Source organism: Rhinopithecus bieti, unplaced genomic scaffold (assembly GCF_001698545.2).
Source record: "Rhinopithecus bieti isolate Rb0 unplaced genomic scaffold, ASM169854v2 scaffold_21726, whole genome shotgun sequence".
In the NCBI taxonomy this organism is placed as follows: domain Eukaryota; kingdom Metazoa; phylum Chordata; class Mammalia; order Primates; family Cercopithecidae; genus Rhinopithecus; species Rhinopithecus bieti.
In genome coordinates, this window is record NW_016811100.1 from 2,505,664 (window position 1) to 2,524,501 (window position 18,838).

Genomic DNA, 18,838 nt, shown 5'->3' on the forward strand with positions numbered 1-18,838 from the left:
ACCCCGGGGGGCGGGGCTGGCAGTGGGGGGAGACCGGCCCCCCCCCCCCCGCCCGGGGCGGCAGAGGGGAGCCCCTTTTAAAAAAAAAAAAAAAAAAAAAAAAAAAAAAATCTTAGACAACGTTCTTATTCCTTAACGACTTGCCACCAGAAATGCATTATCTTAGAACAAGTTTCTTTGTGAGTCAGGGTCACATTGATGTCCTCCATGATATTGCTGAGCTGGTATGTGCAGAGTGTCTGTATCACAGAAGTATGTCATTGAAAGTCTTATCTTCTTTGGTAGAGGCCAGCAAATCATTTGTTTTTCATTTTGAAACTGTCTCCACAAGTGCTTCCCATATACATAAGGGCAGTAAATCCCCAGAGCTTGAATAAATGTGATGCTGCTGCTGTTGTGAATTTTTATGGTCATCGTGGAGAAAACAACTTATTTCCATATTCATTGATTCATTTGGAGTCCACGGTGCCAGTGGGACTCTTAGGAGAGTGAACCAAATGTCTTCACATAATTTCAGGCTTCACTTGGCATAGGACACTTCCATAAAAGATGCAGCTCTAATTCTGGATTCCTGAAGGAACAGTAGGAGCAGTTTGATTAAAAACAAACAGATTAGGTATTACTGGGAGTCACACTCTCCCCAGAGTGATTCAAATAAATAAGAGGCCAGTCTTTCCTAAGACTTCTTCCCTTGAGGATCCTAAGAGCCTAGACTTCCGTTCCACTGGCCACACAAGAGAGCACAGAGGGGCCTGGGTGACTGTCGCACCAAAAGGCCCTCTCGGGAGCCATAGAAAAAGAAATGTGGCCACAAAGCATGGGGAGATGAAACTGTCCACCTGCTGCCTCTTCTTCAGTCTCAGAGTTTTTGATAAGCCCTCTAGAATAAGGAAGAATAAATATGCTGCCTGTATTAATCTGTTCTCACACTGCTATGAAGAAATACCCAAGACTGGGTAATTTATAAAGGAAAGAGGTTTAATTGACTCACAGTTCAGCATGGCTGGGGAAGCCTCAGGAAACTTACAATCGTGGCAGAAGGCACCTTTTCACAGCATGGCAGGAGAGAGAATGAGTGTCTAGAGAAGGGGGAAGCCCCTGATAAAACCACCAGATCTCATGAGGACTCATTCACTATTATGAGAACAGCGTGGGGGAAACCACCCCCACGATTCAATTATCTCCACCTGGTCCCACCCTTGACACATAGGGATTATTACAATTCAAAGTGAGATTTAGACACAGAGCCAAACCATATCACTGTCCAACCCAAAACTGAAGGTGAACCCTTGGACAAAGCTGAGCCCTCAATCCCTTAGAAGATGGAATTGAAAGTTTCCCAAATTAGTAGCCACATGTTATGTATCTGGACATTCCATTGTTTACCATACTGACTTAGGACAAGAGAGTATGCTGAATTCAGGCTTGCTATGAGGGTTGGAACACTGCCTGCCTGATGACAACTGCTTTATCAGTTCAACAGAGTGGCTGGAAAAGTCTTATCCTGTCATATTATTTCTCTCTCCCCAGTGAAGGAAGCAGTATGCATTCTGAGATATCCATAGTTATTTTTAATATCTTTCAAATGTTTGGTTTCATGTAAAATCAACCAATGTTAACCCATAAGTGAAAAGACTCTAATATCCCTTTACTTCCCACATGTTTATACTTCATCCATCTGTTAAAGATGGTATTATATAATTATTGACTTGTTCTCATGTTTAGTGCATGATCCAGACAATATCAAAGCAAAGCAGCAAAAATCTGGAGAACTTATTGAATCATGGCAATAACTCTGATGCACACGAGCAGAGCTGGAGTTTACAGTGGCTGAGCAACATGGTGACCCACGAGGGAACTTCAGGATTGTTACCATGCTGGAGTTCTGAAATTCATCCACTGTATTTCAGACATACTGGTTTTCCTCCCCTACCTCACTTTGCAATGCAATTCTTCTCATCATTTATTCATTCAGAAACATTCGATGAATACATTCTTCTTAGCAGGCAGTGCTAAGTGTTAGAAATGCAAAGTTGAATTGAGAAAAAGCTCTCATCCTGGAAGAGCTTCATAGTAGAGACAAACATGTAAATAAGTGTAATCACCATGCGAAATGTGCTTTATTTGAGGAGGATGATGATGTGTCAAAGTAGAGGAAGAAGCTTGGGGATTATTACAATTCCAGGTGAGATTTGGGTCTGATGGAGGTGGGGCAGGACTCTCAGAGGACACAACCTTTGCATCAGGTCTCTCAGAGGGTAGTTGCTGCCTTCCAGGACCTACTTAGAAGATAACAAATGGACGCAATGCTGTGATACAAAGCAGTACCTTGAAGCTGCCATTACAGATATAAGAACAAAGTGTAGAGACTATTCAAACTAGAGATGGATCAACTAAAGAAATCAAAGAAAGTGACATTTACAACTGGGCTTAAAGAATGAGAGGGTTTGTGCATGCAGAGATGTGAGAATAGGGTGAGGGGTCATGGGCAAGCAAATAATGGGGTGTACTCAGGGAGTTGGAGTACAGATGCATGGCAGAGGAGAGTGGAAGACAAGCCTTGGAGTCAGGCTGAGGCAGGATCATAAAGGGGCTAGAAGTGTATAACAAGTGCATGTGCACTTGCATCTGTGAAATAATCTTTGTTATTGAGTACCTACCTCCAATTGTGAATAAAGATTTAAGAAAGTTTTTTTGCCATCAAAATTCAAATATGCTATAATTGCTATAAAACTCACCTTTTAAAAAATAAAGAAACCTCACTGACTTCATATTTCTCTCCAGCAACTCTCCTTTTTCTCCTCCTCTTTCAGTAAAACTCCTTGAAAGAACTGTTAACACTGTATTTTCTCTTGAACTTGCTCTGATCAAATTTTTGCCCTTCTCTCCACGAAAATGACCATCATTAAGACCACTGATGTCTTCCACTTGTCCAGTACAGTGTTCAGTGCTCAGTCATTGTTCTTAACCTATCAGAGACCTTTAACACAGCCAACAGCCTCCATTTCTGTACCCCTCATACTTCTCTTGTCAGTCCTTTTTGGTCTCTTTTGCTAGTTTCTAGTCTTCTCTCCAATTGCTGAATGTCATGATGATCCAGAACTTCATCCATGAACCCCTTCTCTTCACTCACTTCCTTAGTGATCTACTTCAGTCACATAGCTTTAAATACCATCTACAGATATTCTGTTAACCTCTACATGTGTCATTGTTCTTTACCTGAGAATTTCTCAGCATTGTGCTTTCATCAAGCAACATTCAGGGATGAATTAACTTCTTCCCAATCACACCCCCACAGAAAGTAGGCTGGATTCATCTTACTGTGAGAACAGCACAGAATTTCTTCCCAGTAACACAATCCACAGGTGTGCACGCATCCATCAAGGCCCAAGAGACATGATAAATGGAGAAAGATATATGAAACTTGTGTTGCCCTCTGCATTGTGAGTAAAACTCCTTTGTTTCTGACCCAGCACCCATGGAACAGTAATAGACTAATTTGTTAATTTATAAGTAGGGTAAAATCCCTGCAAAGTTTCTGACATTAGGTAGCTATGCTTTCTCTTAGAAGTTACTTAATACCTTAACCCAAATATGTTACATATAGAAGCTTTCTATTCACAAATGTTCAACTTAATGACTTTCATTGGAATAAAGCTCTGCACAGAGCAGTGTGTCAATCTCTGTCTGCCTCCCATACGCAGTCTTGGTGAAGCATTTCATAGAGTCATTTTGAACTTGAGGAAACAATAACTAATGAGCAGCATTGTAGAACCTGTGTGATATGGTTTGACTGTGTCCCCACCCAAATCACATCTTGAATTGTAGCTCCAATCATTCCCACGTGTCATGGAAGGGACCCAATGGGAGATAATTGAATCATGGGAGTGGGACTTTTCCATGCTGTTCTCATGATAGTAAATAAGTCTCATGGGATCTGATGGTTTTATAAAGGGGAGTTTCCCTACACACAATATCTTGCATACCGCCATGTAAGACATGACTTTGCTCATCCTTTGCCTTCCACCATGATTGTGAGGCCTCCTCAGCCATGTGCAACTGTGAGTCAATTAAGTATCTTTCCTTTATAAATTACCCAGTATTGGGTAATATGTCTTTATTAGCAATGTGAGAACAGACTAATACAGTAAATTGGTACCAGGAGTGGGGTACTTCTGTAAAGGTACCAAAAGATGTGGAAGCAACTTTGAAACTAGGTAACAGGCAGAGATTGGAACAGTTTGAAGGGATAAGAAGACAGGAAGGTTGAAAAAGTTTGGAACTCCCTAGAGACTTATTGAATAGCTTTGTTCAAAATGCTGATAGTGATATGGACAATGAAGTCCTGCTTGAGTAGTCTCAGATGGAGATGAGGAACTTGTTGGAAAGTAAAATTAAGGTGACTCTTGCTATGTTTTAGCAAAGAGATTGGTGGCATTTTGCCCCTTCTCTAGAGATCTGTAGATCTTTGAACTTGAGAGCTATAATTTAGGGTATCAGACAGAAGAAATTTCTAAGCAGCAAAGCATTTAAGAGGTGATTTGGGTGCTGTTACGTATTAATGTATTTATGTATTAATAAAGATATAGTTTGGAATTGGAACTTATGTTTAAAAGGGAAACAGAGCATTAAAGTTCAGAAAATTTGCAGGCTGATGATGCAATACAAAAACAAAACCCATTTTCTGAGGAGAAATTCAAGCTGGCTGCAGAAATTTGTATAAGAAGTCAAATGTTAATTGCTGGGACAATGGGGAAAATGTCTCCAGGGCATTTCAGAGGTCTTCATAGCAGCCCCTCCCATAACAAGCTGATAGGCCAAGGAGGAAAAAATGGTTTCATGGGCTGGGCCGAGGGCCTTGCTGTTTTGTACAGTCTTGAGACTTGGTGCCCTGCATCCCAGTTGTGGCTAAAAGGGGCCAATGTACAGCTCAGGCTGTTGCTTCAGAGGGTGCAAGCCCCAAGCCTTGGCAGCTTACACATGGTATTGGGCCTTCAGGGGCACATAAGTTAAGAATTGAGGTTTGAGAACTTCCACCTAGATTTCAGAGGATGTATGGAAATACCTGGATGTCCAGGCAGAGGTGTGCTGCAGGAGCAGAGCCCTCATGGAGAACCTCTGCTGGTGCAGTGCAGAAGGGAAATGTGCAGTGGGAAACCCCACACAGAGTCCCCACTGGGGCAATGCCTAGTGGAGCTATGAGAAGAGGGTCACTGTCCTTCAGACCCCAGAATGGTACATCCACCAACATCTTGCACCATAGACCTAGAAAATCCACAGACACTCAATGTTAGTCTATGAAAGCAGCCAGGATGGGGGTGATATCCTGCAAACCCACAGCTGTGGAGCTATTCAAGACCATAGGAACCCACCCCTTGCATCAGTGTGACCTGTATGTGAGACATGGAATCAAAGGAGATCATTTTGGAGCTTACTTCCCCACTGGATTTTGAACTTCCAAGGGACCTGTAGCCCCTTTGTTTGGCCAATTTCTCCCATTTGGAACAGGTGTATTTACCCAATGCCTGTATCCCCATGGTATCTTGGAAGTAACTAACTTATTTTTGATTTTACAGGCTCATAGGTGGAAGGGACTTGCTTTGTCTCAGATGAGACTTTGGACTCTGGACTTTTGGGTTAATGCTAAAATGCATTAAGACTTTGGGGGACAGTTGGGAAGGCAGGATTCATTTTGAAATGTGAGGACATGAGATTTGGGCCAGGAGTGGAATGTTATGGTTTGGCTGTGTCCCCATCCAAATCTCATCTTGAATTATAGCTCCCATAATTCCCACATGTCACGGGAAGGACCCAGTGGGAGGTAGTTGAATCTTGGCTGTGGGTCTTTCCCACGCTGTTCTCATGGTAGTGAATAAGTCTCACAATATCTGATGGTTTTATAAAGGGGAGTTCCCCTGCACACACTCTCTTGCCTCCTGCCATGTAAGACATGACTTTTCTCCACCTTTGCCTTCTGCCATGATTGTGAGGCCTCCTCAGCAACGGAACTGTGAGTCCATTAAACCTCTTTCCTTTATAAATTACCCAGTCTTAGGTATGTCTTTATTAGCAGAAGGAGACAGACTAATACACCATGTATTAAATAGAGAAACTTCTATCATTCCTTAAGGATTCTCTTAAGCTTTAAGACTTCAATGTTGGTGTGCATGTGGGGAAACAGGAGAGTGATTGGGGAGTTATGTTGTTCAAGGATCCTTCTGTCTTTCTTCAAGTCCAGCAATCCTCTCTTCTCTGAGCTCTGGATGAGCTTTTTTTATCCATCTATTTCACATAAAAGTGGCCACTAAAGACACATGATTTCAGGGATGACTCAATTTTTTAATTCATTCTTAGTAAGAGTCACAACTAGCAGAACACACAGCCAGTGGTTATCCTCCTAGTATCTACAGGTATGAAACCTAATCTAGTCAATTCTTATAGAAGGCCTGCAGGTCAAAACAAACCAACCCCACATACAAATTCTATTTGCAAAAAAAAAATCAATCTCTTAACAAAAAGTGGAGTTAGAATGTAGTTTTATGTCTTTTGCATTAATTAAATATATCAAAGAAGATGGAAAGTATGCTGTCAGAATTTACAATATAGAGAAGAAAGTTATTTTAAATTATATAACTACAGAAATGGATACCTTTAGTGAGAGAAGACAGAAGATGTCTTTAAAATGAATGATTCTTTTCAAAACTTTATTAAAAGTAGAGATAATCAAGATTGTTATGCTGATGTTATTTACTTTGTATGTGTTTGTTATTGGCAAGAATGCATTTTCCACTTCTTGTAGACAAGTAGAAAGCCACAGGGACTATTTAAATTCAAATTCTGGGAAATCAAGAACTACACAACAGTCAGTCATCTACAAATTGCTTATTAACATGATGTCTAGACAGTTTGTCATGAGGGTAACATTATTAATTAAGCAGCAGTTTGGTTAATCACAATAGCAAAAGTAATTTTTGGAATAAATATTTTATGAGTGTGCCCATCAATAAGGCAAAAGTAAAAGAAAATGTTTTAATTAATTCATTTATAATAATATTGAGATTATGGGTCCAAATTCTGTTTGAGGACTTGAAGAATGATTTAATATTTCTAGCATGGCATGTCATCATCTTATTGTTTTCAGCTAATGGTACTGTCTGTCTTAATTGCCTGGCCAAAAATTCTTTCATGTCGTCTATCAAGACAATATTAAGGTCCATTAGTGAATAGTTAGATCTGACAAATTTTTTCTTGCTATACATTGCTTTGTTCTTTTAAAATTATGCATTCCCACATTTATCAGTAAGAAAATATTCACTGGATAGGGAGGCATAACATGCTTCCATGTTAAAAAACTGACCTTACTTTCTGTCCATCAAAAGACTAGTTATTTGGAAAAGGAAAAATAAATAAATTGACCAGTTCTCTTTAGCACATAGACAATGAATCTTTTCAGAAAATGCAGTTAAATCAATATTTTTAGAATAATCCACGGTCTTAAAACTATGAGAAAAAAGTATAAGTTACATAGAACTTCAGTAAACACATATTTCTGAAAAAAATATCCAAAGAGCTTACTCTCTTTTGCCTTCATAAAAGTTCATCTATAACCATCTTCTCATATATAACTTGCTTACTGCCTCATCCTCCTCCCAAACCTCTCTTTGAATTTCAACTGTACTTACTTGAAGGATAAAATCAAGACTGCAAAGCTTGCATTTATTTTTCAGTGTTAGTCATCTGGTCAACATCTTTCTTTTTAGCCTAGAAGAAAGTGTGCATTAAAATCACATAAAGATTTCCTGCAACAAATACAATTTTATTTTATATTATAAAGATTTCTTAGAGGGTACCTAGATTTTTATCCTTAAATGTGTGAATATGTAACAAAATAATATATAGTTCAACTACTAACAGTTAACAATTTCCAGTCCTCTTACAACAGTGGAAAGATAATCTAGTAGAGGGTAGTATACACTTAGTTTCAGGTCAAGATTCTTCCATCGGGATAGGATTTTTTTTTAAAGGGAAATTGGTGTCCTATTGGATTTCCAGGCTCAATTCCATCAAATCAACACTACATATTGATATGTGAAAACAATGTATCAGCATGACTGAGTTTGTTCTCAAGAGACGTTCTCATCAATCCTCTGGCCTTTCTTCCAGTAAATGCCAATGGATCAACCAGTAAATGCTGATGGACCAACCAATAAATGCTGATGGACTCTAGCATGACAAATCGAATGAGCCAATATTAGAAAACACCGAAATACATATGTCCTGTCAAAGAGGCTAACAATATGCTAACATACACTTTAGGCATCATTCTCATATTGAAAAACATCAAAAAAGATAAAATAACAATTCACTTTAATTCAATATAAAGGTGTGGGTAGAAGTATTATATTTTTTCCAAAAAAAGAGGGGAGGCAATGTATTAGAACATTAGAAAATAATATTCATTGTGGCATTGAGCTATCATGAACACTTTAGCTTTATACTGGAAAAGTCCTATAGTACTCAATCAAAACGTTTTGATATATCTTTGCTTACCTCTCACCTATATGGATGAAAAAATAATGATTTGTGAGATTTAACTTACCTGAGTTTGTTGTGGAGGGATAATCATTGGAATACAAAAACTATCAAGCAACTATGGACTTACTATCCAATAAGCAACTTCCAACATAGAATTCGCAATGCCTCATCTAAATTTCCGTCTGTATGCAAAACAACAGAACTCCTCGTACAGAAATTTTCCAATGCAGCCTGATTCCTCCATTCTGTTACTATCCTTCTCCTTCCTTGAAGTGCCACTGAAAGAAAATCCAGAGTGTCAGTCATTTTAGTCACAGTGGATAGGAAGAGAATCTTCATCTACCTGGCTGCTGCTTGGTCTAGCTCCTTAGATTTCAAAAGAAATCTGATTTATCAATGTTTATGACACTAGAACTCATGTCGCCCAAACTTACTGAACTATTTTTCAAGCTAAAGGATCATCTTCAAAGTAAGCTCCCCAAAGTAATGAATTCAAAGAGGTACACAAAATAACAACAGAAAATGCATGTATTGAAAGGGCCACACAGGATAATCTGTGGAAGCATGGGAAGTTGCAGCTCTTTTTTCTATTTATTTTTATCTAAAAACCTAAGGAACATTAGCTAGTAACAATATCTGACTTATAGTTTGACACTGGTAGCCTTACTAGGCTTATATGCCAGAAGGTCTTATGTTACTTAACTACCGGGATAAATGCTGAGAAATGCGGCCTTACGCGATTTCATCATTGTGAGAACATCATAGAGTTTACTTATACAGACCTCGGTGGTATAGCCTACTACACACCTAGGCTACAAACCTCTATAGCACTGTCACTGTACTGAATACTATAGGCAATTGTAACACAATGGTAAGTATTTATGCATCTAAATATATCTAAATATAGAAGAAGTGCAGTAAAAATACGGTATAACACGTAAAAGTTGATAAGCCTGTATATGGCACTTACCATAGTTGGAGCTTGCAGGACTGGAAGTTGCTCTCGGTGAGTCGGTGAGGGAGTGATCGGTGAATGTGAAGGCCTAGGATGTTACTCTACACTGCTGTGGACTATAGTCACTGTACACTTAGGCTATACTATATTTGTTTTTTTAAATTTACTTTCTTCAATAACAAATTCATCTTGGCTTACTGTAACTTTTTTAGTTTATAAACTTTTTAAAGAAACTTTTGACTCTTAAAATAGCACTTAGCTTGTAACACAAACACATCGACCTTGTGCAGTTGTACAAAAATATTTTTTCTTTACATCCTTGTTTATAAACCCTTTTCTATTAATTTTTTTTTAACTTTTTAAACTTCTTTGTTAAAAACTAAGATCCAGCTAGGCGCGGTGGCTCACGCCTCTAATTCCAGCATTCTGGGAGGCCCAGGCGGGCGGATAACCTGAGGTCAGCAGTTCGAGACGAGCCTGACCAACATGGAGAAATCCTGTCTCTACTAAAAATACACAATTAGCCGGGCATGGTGGTGCATGCTTGTACTCCCAACAACTCAAGAGACTGAGGCAGGAGAATCCTCTGAACCCAGGAGGCAGACGTTCTAGTGAGCTGAGATTGCACCATTGCACTCCAGACTGGGCAACAAGAGCGAAACTCTGTCTCAAAGAAAAAAAAAGAAAAGTAAAGAAAAGAAAAAACTGAGATCCAAACAGACACATTAGCCTCAGCCTAATCATCAATATCTCTGGGGTCAGTATAATCAATATTGCTGTCTTCTCCCTCCATACCCTCTTTCATGGGAAGGTTTTCAGTGGCAATAACAGGCATGAAGCTGTCATCTCCTATGATAACAATGCCTTCTGAAACACCTTCTGAAGGACCTGCCTGAGGCTGTTTTGCATTGAACTTTTTTTTTTTAAGGTAGAAGGAGTACACTCTACAGTAAGAAGTATAGTATAAAAACATAAACTAGTAGCATCGTTGTTCACTATCAATATCAAGTATTATATACTATACGTATTTGTGTTTGCTATACTTTTATATGACTGGCAGTGCAGTAGATTTGTTTACAACAGCATTAGCACAAATATGTGAGTGTTGCATGTGCTATGATGTCACAACAGCTACGATGTCAATAGGAATTTTTCAGCCCCATTATAATTTCATGAAACCACCATTATTTATGTGGTTCATCACTGACGGAAATGTTGTTATGTGATGCATGACTATGCTAGCAGTAGCCTGTGGGGGAGCAAAACTCCATAGTGTAATGCAGTTAGCAGTGACGATTGTGTTGGGTGTATTGAGATGAACTGCAATCTCTGTGCAGGATTTAGTAGATTTACAGATTACATTATCTGTTTTTAAGAAAACTAATGTTCACAAAATTTCAAGTGGCATAGATGTTTTCTTGGAAGAATCCATGCATTAAAGATAAAACTAATTATGGACATGTATGAATTTTTTTAATAGCAGAGTTGACGTGTGTCCTCCTAGTACAAGCTCCCTGTCAGGTACAATGCAAAATAAAAACAACAATGATCTAATCAAAGTGAAAAGACAATACTCCCAGAATTTGAAATTGTTTGAAATGTGCTATGTAAAATAATTATGATCTGCTTATACACTTTTGGTGGAAGTGTAAATTAGGTCAATCATTGTGAAAATCAGTGTGGCCATTCCTCAAAGGGCAAAAAGCAGAACTACCATGCAATCCAGCAATCCTGTTACTGGGTATATACCCAAAGGAATATAAATCACTCTATTATAAAGAGACATGCATGCCTATGTTTATTGCTACACTATTCTCAATAGTAAAAATATGGAATCAACCCAAATGTCCATCAATGATAGACTGGATAAAGAAATTGTGATATATATACACCATGGAATACTATGCAGCCATAAAAAATAATGAAATCATGTATTTTGTGGGAAAATGGATGGAACTGGAGACTATTTTCCTTAGCAAACTAAAGCAGGAACAGAAAACCAAATACCACATGTTCTCACTTATAAATGAGAGCTAAATGATAAGAACTTATGAATACAAAGAAGGAAACAATAGACACTGGGGTCTACTTGAGGGTGGAGGATGGGAGGAAGAAGAGGAGCAGAAAAGATTAACTATTGGGTACTGGACTTAATACCTGTGTGATGAAATAATCTGTACAACAAACCCCCTGCCACATGTTTGCCTGTGTAACAAACCTTCACATGTAGCCCCAAACCTAAAATAAAAGTTAAATAAATTAATTAAATAACTATATTCTGCTGTTAGGATTTATATTTGTAGGTAGGATGAGAAAACATGGACTAGATGTAAAAACACCAAATTGATGATCATGGTTTCTTCCCAATATTAAAAGATGGCATTTGCTGACAAGAGTGGATTGCTATGAACTGTGACTTGTCAAATTTTCCTCTCATCATTTTTTAAAATTAGGATGTCATCATCATACTTCATACATTAAAACTTAAATAATTTTCTTTTTTTAAGTTTTTTGAGTGGTTACTTTAATCTTTCTGTTTTGTTTTGTTTTGCTATTACACTTTAAGTTCTGGGATACACGTGAAGAACATGCAGGCTTGTTACATAGGTATGCATGTGCCATGGTGGCTTGCTGCGCCCATCAACCTGTCATTTAGGTTTTAAGCCCCGCATGCATTAGGTATTTGTCCTGATGCTCTCCCTCTCCTTGCCCCCCACAGGCCCTGGTGTGTGATATTCCCCTGCATGTGTCCATGTGTTCCTGTTCTTCAACTCCCACTAATGAGTGAGAACATGAGGTGTTTGGTTTTCTGTTCCTGTGTAAGATTTAAGTAATTTTCTCAGTGTGATTTCTCCATCTCCACTGTGGCCTAAATTGTGCAGAACCTGCTGTGAGTCTAAATATGAGTTCACATGTGATAGGCAGATGTGATAGATAGAATAACAGTTCCCTAAAGATTTCCACATCCTCATCTCTGGAACCTGTGAATAAATTACTGCACAGGGCAAAGGAGAATGAATAAAGGTTGCAGATAAAATTGATTGATAATCTTGTGACCTTAACACGGAGGGATTATCCTAAGTTGTCCAGGTGTGTCCAACATCCTTAACAGCAAGATAGGAAGGCGGGGAAAGAAGGACCAGGGAGATGGCAGCCTGAGACAGAATCAGCAGCTAAGGAATGTAGGCATCCTCTTGTGGCTGAAAAAGGCAAGGAAACAGTTTGCTAGATCTTCTAGGAGTACAGCCCTGCTGACACCTTGATATTAGCCTCATAAGGCCCATTTCAGACAACTGACCTTCAGAACTGTAAGATTTGTGTTGTTTTAAGCCACTAAGTTTGCAGCAATCTCTTACAGCAGCAACAGAAGACTAATGCAAGAGAGTTCTTGATTTACATGTATGCATGCTTCCAGGTATACACATATACACACATACCCCTAAGGGAGAACCCACTAAGAACTAGAAAGTTGTTTGCTGGCAAATGCCTTCTAACATACAGTTTAGTAATAAAATGTTCCCACATTATGAAACCATCACTATCACAGGCTAATACAAAGAAACAAAATTTGCAACAAATACAGCAAAGGCTCTCCCCCATAAGACCTCATATAAATTAACAAAAACAAAATCAAGTTAATAAATGGGCAAAGAACTTCTGAGGTCATTCACAAAAGAAAAAACATAAATGACTAATAAAATATGAAAATACGTTAGATGAAAGAGAACTATTGCAAAAATAAATAAATGAAGAGATGCCATTCTATTTTCTTGACATGTATTTTTAAGTGGAACTATCCTATGGTATGGAAAAGCAAGCATTTTCAGTCACTGCTGTGGTAGGATAGATGATACAAACTTTCTGAAAACCAATAAACCAATAGTGTATAAAAAACGGTCATAAAAATATTCAATGGCACTTCTGCAATAATAATTTTACCTCTGGGAATCCGATCATCAAAATTCAGGAAAACATTAATATTTTCATAATATTATTTATAACTTTAAAACAACTTTCAATAATAGAACATTACTTTAATACATAGCAGTATATTTAAATAATACAAATTTACGTAGTCATTAAAATTAAGCTTATGGAGAGTATTAACTTGGGTCATACAAGTATAAGTGATACATAGCAACTACAAGAGAGAAAGATTGGAAAGAAATCTATTGTAAAGCTATTAGTGATGGGATTAGGGGCCATTTCTTTCTTGTGTATGTAACTGGTTTACTGAATGGGTTGCTAGAATACAGTCAAAAGGCAATTTTGTTTGTTCTCTCACTGCCCCTTCAAGTACACATTACGGCTTTGTTCCATCTCACCCTTTGGATCATATTTCAAGCAGAATTTATAGCTCTTTTAGCTCCTCAGAGATATTAAATATCTAGTCCAGGTCACTGCAAATTCTCATCCACTTAAAAACTCTCCCGCTCAGCTTGGGCCTGATTTCAACTTGCAGATTTGCAGAGGAGGGAACACAGCACTGCTTCCTCCTCTTCTCACTCCACTTCTCTCACTGTTCCTCTGCGTTGTTGTGGGGATGAAGTAGAAGAAGGAATGATGGGAGAAAAGGAGGGAATAAGGTGTTAGCATGATGGGTTCCATTGTAATCTGGCAGGGATACTCTCTGGGTGTGACAGCTCCTACACGCTCATGCTTCTTCTCGTGGGGTGCTTTTAGGGGTTCTTCAGAATCCCACCCCACCCCTCCTTTAAGATCCCTACCTGTTTCTCAGATGATCAGCCTCCCTGGCTTGCCAGTTTGCACCCCTACTTGCCTTCTATAGCCAAAGTACCACCATCCTTTTTCTGAGGTCACCTGCCCTTCCAGGAAGTCCTCTGGGATGGCTCCAACTCCAGAACAGCACAGGAAGATCTCTCCAGAGGCCTTACCCCCAGGCTAAGGGCACACACACACATCCTACCCTGCCAATTCCACCCAGTCCTGTCTCCACACACTGCTACCAAAAGCCCCTCTAGACACAGCCTCTTGCCTTTTGACTCTTCCAAGTGTGAGTTGGTTGCCAAGCCCCCATGTTGCCCAAAATGTAAGAAATATTAAGCTCCCTCAGTGCTTTCTGAAGCACCCCCTCACTTGGTTTGAGGTGAGAGGAGGTGCCCGCTGGGTGGGAGGAGCCATCAGCACCCTGGCAGATTTCTCTGTAAGTCCTTCTCCTAAGATCTCACCCTAAACTTTTCCCTAACCTCTCATCCTCTCAGGACTTCTTGACCTTTGTCTAGACAGTCCAGAGATGGATTACAAGCTCAGGGTCCTAATTCATGTGGGCAGTCAAAAGCCTCAGATATCTTGTTCTCTGCATTGGAAACTTCAGCCTTTGACACCAGGACTATCAGAAAAAGTTTCTTTTCCCAGTGTTATTTTATAATGGTGGTAAAGGGTGGAAAAAAATGTTAACAAAGGCAAGAAGATAAACTACAGAAGCTATTAAGTATTTACTTTTCATACCTATTGAAGTGCTTATAGTAAGTATTTTTAGGCTGGACTAGATTCATTGACAATTTTGTCCTCTAGGAATTGCAGTGTCTTTGGCTCCATGGAATAAAAATCGTCCTCTTAGCATCAGAAATGCAGAGGTTAAATTCTACACCTGCATTTATTCTCTGAACTACTAGTAGCCAAAGTACAAATTATCTCTTCTATTTTGTTTTATCACTACTGAATCACCAGCAAGTTAATGTGTTTTCTTGTGGTATGATTAACAAAGCAATTTAGTATCTAAATATGATTTACATTCCCAGAACATTTTAAATAATTAAGTAGATGATTGGTATTTAATTTATAAGCAACATGTTTTGATTCCTTCTGTAGCTTTTAAACATTAAAATAGTTACAGTTAATGAGTGCTAGTACAAAATGCTCAATCATCAGAAAAAAATCAAAAGTTTCAAATGGATTTCTTAATAATCTTTGCTGATTATAAAATACAAGAACTGTAAGTCCCAAATCAAAATCTAAGTGAAATGTCTAGAAATTGGTTTTTTCCCACATTTCTGTGTACTTTTTAGAAAGCTATTGTGGCTACATAGAAATGAAAAGGCTCTTTTAAAATCACAGCTATCATTTTGAAAGAGTGTTTTCTACTGCAAATTCTTAAAAGTTGCTCATAAATTTTTATCTTTATTAGATTATATTGGCTCTTTAAGTGTGGAAACTTGGCATAGATTCTTAAGGTACACATGTTTTCCCTCTTGCAGTTGGTGGGTTTTGTGTATGCCTGTTATGTGATCAGTATTTCCATGGAAGAAGAAGACACATGTAAGTACTGTTTTCTCTCTCCCTGTGGGTTCCTTTTGAATGAGATACAGCTTCCAAAACTAATCATTACAGGGTTATGAACTCTTTTATATTTGGAGTCTAAAATGATTGAACTCAGCATACTAAAGTTACAGTCAAAAGTTGACAGACTGAATTGCACACAAATAAGGTGACGCTACATATTGAAACTCTCAATTTATGAGAGCACGTGCAGAGACTCAGAAGGCCAAGGATTGCTGTCATATATCTTAGCAACTTTTCATCAGACATCTAACCATTATGCTGAGTAGACAATCAATGGTTGTTTTATCTGTTAACAATTTTAGGCATGTTGGTGGCAGAATTTTGAAGTCTGAGTAACAGTAGTGATATCAATAAAATAATACATTACAGAAAGATCTATATGTATATAAACGATAAAAAATGCAACGAAAAAAAACTAAAATTTACAACCTTCCAGGCGAGATGCAAAAAAAAAAAAAAAAAATTACGAGGTGCTAAAAAAAAAGTTAATGGGATACTTAAAAGCTAAATCACGTTTTAGCAGAACACCCAAAAGAAAAACATTTATTAATATTATGACCTGCAGTTATATGATAGAGCTTTAGCAGCATAGGTCAACAGATGGCCTTCATTGAGCACCTGCTGATGTATAAGACACTTCTTGGCACAACTCTGTTAAGGACTCATATTTTAATTTACTTTCAAAAAATTTTTTTTTTTTTGAAACGGAGTCTCACTCTGTCGCCGAGGCTGGAGTGCAGGGGCGCAATCTCCGCTCACTGTAAGCTCCTCCTCCCTGGTTCACGCCATTCTCTTGCCTCAGTCTCCCAAGTAGCTGAGACAACAGGTGCCCGCCACCACGCCTGGCTAATTATTTTGTATTTTTAGTAGAGACGGGGTTTCCCCTTGTTAGCCAGGAAGGTCTCGATCTCCTGACCTTATGATCCGCCCGCCTCGGCCTCCCAAAGTGCTGGGATTACAGGCGTAAGCCACTGTGCCCAGCTTACTTTGAAAATTTTAATTTACTTTCAAAATTTTAATTTACTTTCAAAAAATAAATTATTTTAGATAAAGAAATCACACCTAACCAAACCAGAGATTGCATTGCAATCATTGTTTGAATTTGTAACAAAATGAAGCAAAGTAGCTAGCCATTATAACTTCCTTCCAGAACACAACCTCAAAAGGGTCTGATGAATGCTTCCCATCAAATAGATGGGTGGTGCATGATATATGAGTTGTAATCCAGAATCTAATGGGGTCTTGTCTCAATTTATTTGACCAAACCTCAGACCCTGAGATTAAAAGTATCAGGCAGTGAAAACACGCAGACAAATTGCATCATGTATTTAATGCTTACTCGGGTTTTTTTTGTTTTATTTTAATGCTAGATAAGACAAAAAGTTTCTGTCACTTGAAAAGTGCAGTTCTAATGACAACACTTTTCATTTTGAGGTTAACTTCAAAATCTCTATTTTTAGTTTTATTAGTAGTTCTACAACCTGATGCAGTTAATATACAGAAGGTTAGCAGCATGCTTCTAACCCACAGTTACCACAGGCTGCATAGCCAAAAACAGTTGGTTGAGCATGAGCAATATTAACTGGAATTTCAACCTGAAAGTTATTGGAATTTGAGATGAATAAGTAAAAAAATTAATAAATTGATAAATCCCAGCTGAATCTCTTATAAAGTAGATCCCTACTTTTGAGTAGTTATAAGACAACAACAACCACCAAAACAAACTGTCCTCTTTCTTTTCCTCCTCACTGAACTGTTCGAAGACCCTCAAAAGACACCAGTGCTCAGTTGTACCTAACAGTGGGAGAAAAGGCAGATTAATCAATAGTCTTATCATCTAGTGCAGTAAATATACAAAAGTCTTTTCCTTGAGACTTGTGGTTTGAGCAAAGCTGGGAAATGCAAAATGGCATGCAAAATAAAAGACTCATATAAATGGATACTTTTGTTAACCTTCTATTAGCCTTCTTTTCAGTGTATATAAATTGTATTGTTCACTGACAGATATTGTTGTTCCATTGACTTTGACATCTTTAATTAGCTTAAGTTTCTCTATAGAAATCTCTGAATCAGCTATTATAATGCCCTTCAAACTGGGATTGAAGCAGCTGCTAGGAGACTATTCTATTAGTAGTTTAATTCTAGTGTTTGTTATGAGGGCCATACATTACATTACTGAGAGACATCTGGATATAGTACTTGTGTTGTCATCAATTCAAATTGATTCAGAGTCAAAACGAAACTTGGGTGCTCAAAGCAAAGTATATACGCCCAAGACTAACTTAACATGATAATCTGCTGGAAGAGAGATGACAATGGAAAGCAGTCACAAACATTTGAGTCTGATAGTTCTCAACTGAGGGTAATTTTATGTTTTTTATTGAAAAAGGTAGGAAATAAAAGTGCAGATGTAATTAAGTTGTCCCAGGGTCTTCAGAAGGCAGATGTGAGCAAAATGTAATATCTGAAACCAATTGCAATGATCTCATACACTAGTACTATTTGTGCCAACACTTAGCTTTTAGGTGCAATAATGAACTGCCCCTTGGATATGACATTACCAACCCTCTGTCAGGAAGACATGTCTTTTGAATTATTTTTCCAAAACTTACACACAAAATAAGTAAACAATACTGGTATCTTTCCAATTTGTCTAAGTACACTTCTGGAAAGCTTATTCTAAAAGAGAACTGCAAATATAATATAACGTCAGTTTTTTGGCAGGCAATACATCATTCATAATTTTGATTCTATTCCAACTAATGAAAATTTCTACATTATTCAAAATGCAAAGTTAAGCCTTGTTCTTGGACTGAAAGCTGCCAGCCAGCCTTAAAAATTAATAACAGCTACCACTTCCCTCCTCCACACTGTTAAAGTGGATATATGGGACTAACATTTCAGACAGATATTTCTGAAGGGTAATAAATACTTGAGGAAACATTTATTTCTAGCCACCCGTCTTCTTGGTTACCTCTCAGCCTCTTTTATTAACTATTTCTTTTTTTTTTTTTTTTTTTTTTTTTTTTTTTTTTTTTTTTTTTT

At 38.0% G+C, this 18,838-nt stretch overlaps 1 protein-coding gene across 2 annotated transcripts in view; it reads left to right on the forward strand.

The window, feature by feature from the left end:
* Positions 1–18,838, forward strand: part of NKAIN3 (sodium/potassium transporting ATPase interacting 3) — a 751,259-nt gene that overhangs the window by 647,187 nt on the left and 85,234 nt on the right. For both annotated transcript variants that reach the window (XR_001889502.1, XM_017893482.1), the window contains exon 5: positions 15,709–15,769. Coding sequence is in view for 1 of the 2 variants with exons in the window: in XM_017893482.1 (XP_017748971.1) it covers positions 15,709–15,769 (61 nt within the window). In the remaining variant the exon portion in view is untranslated. The remainder of the gene's footprint in view (positions 1–15,708; positions 15,770–18,838) is intronic.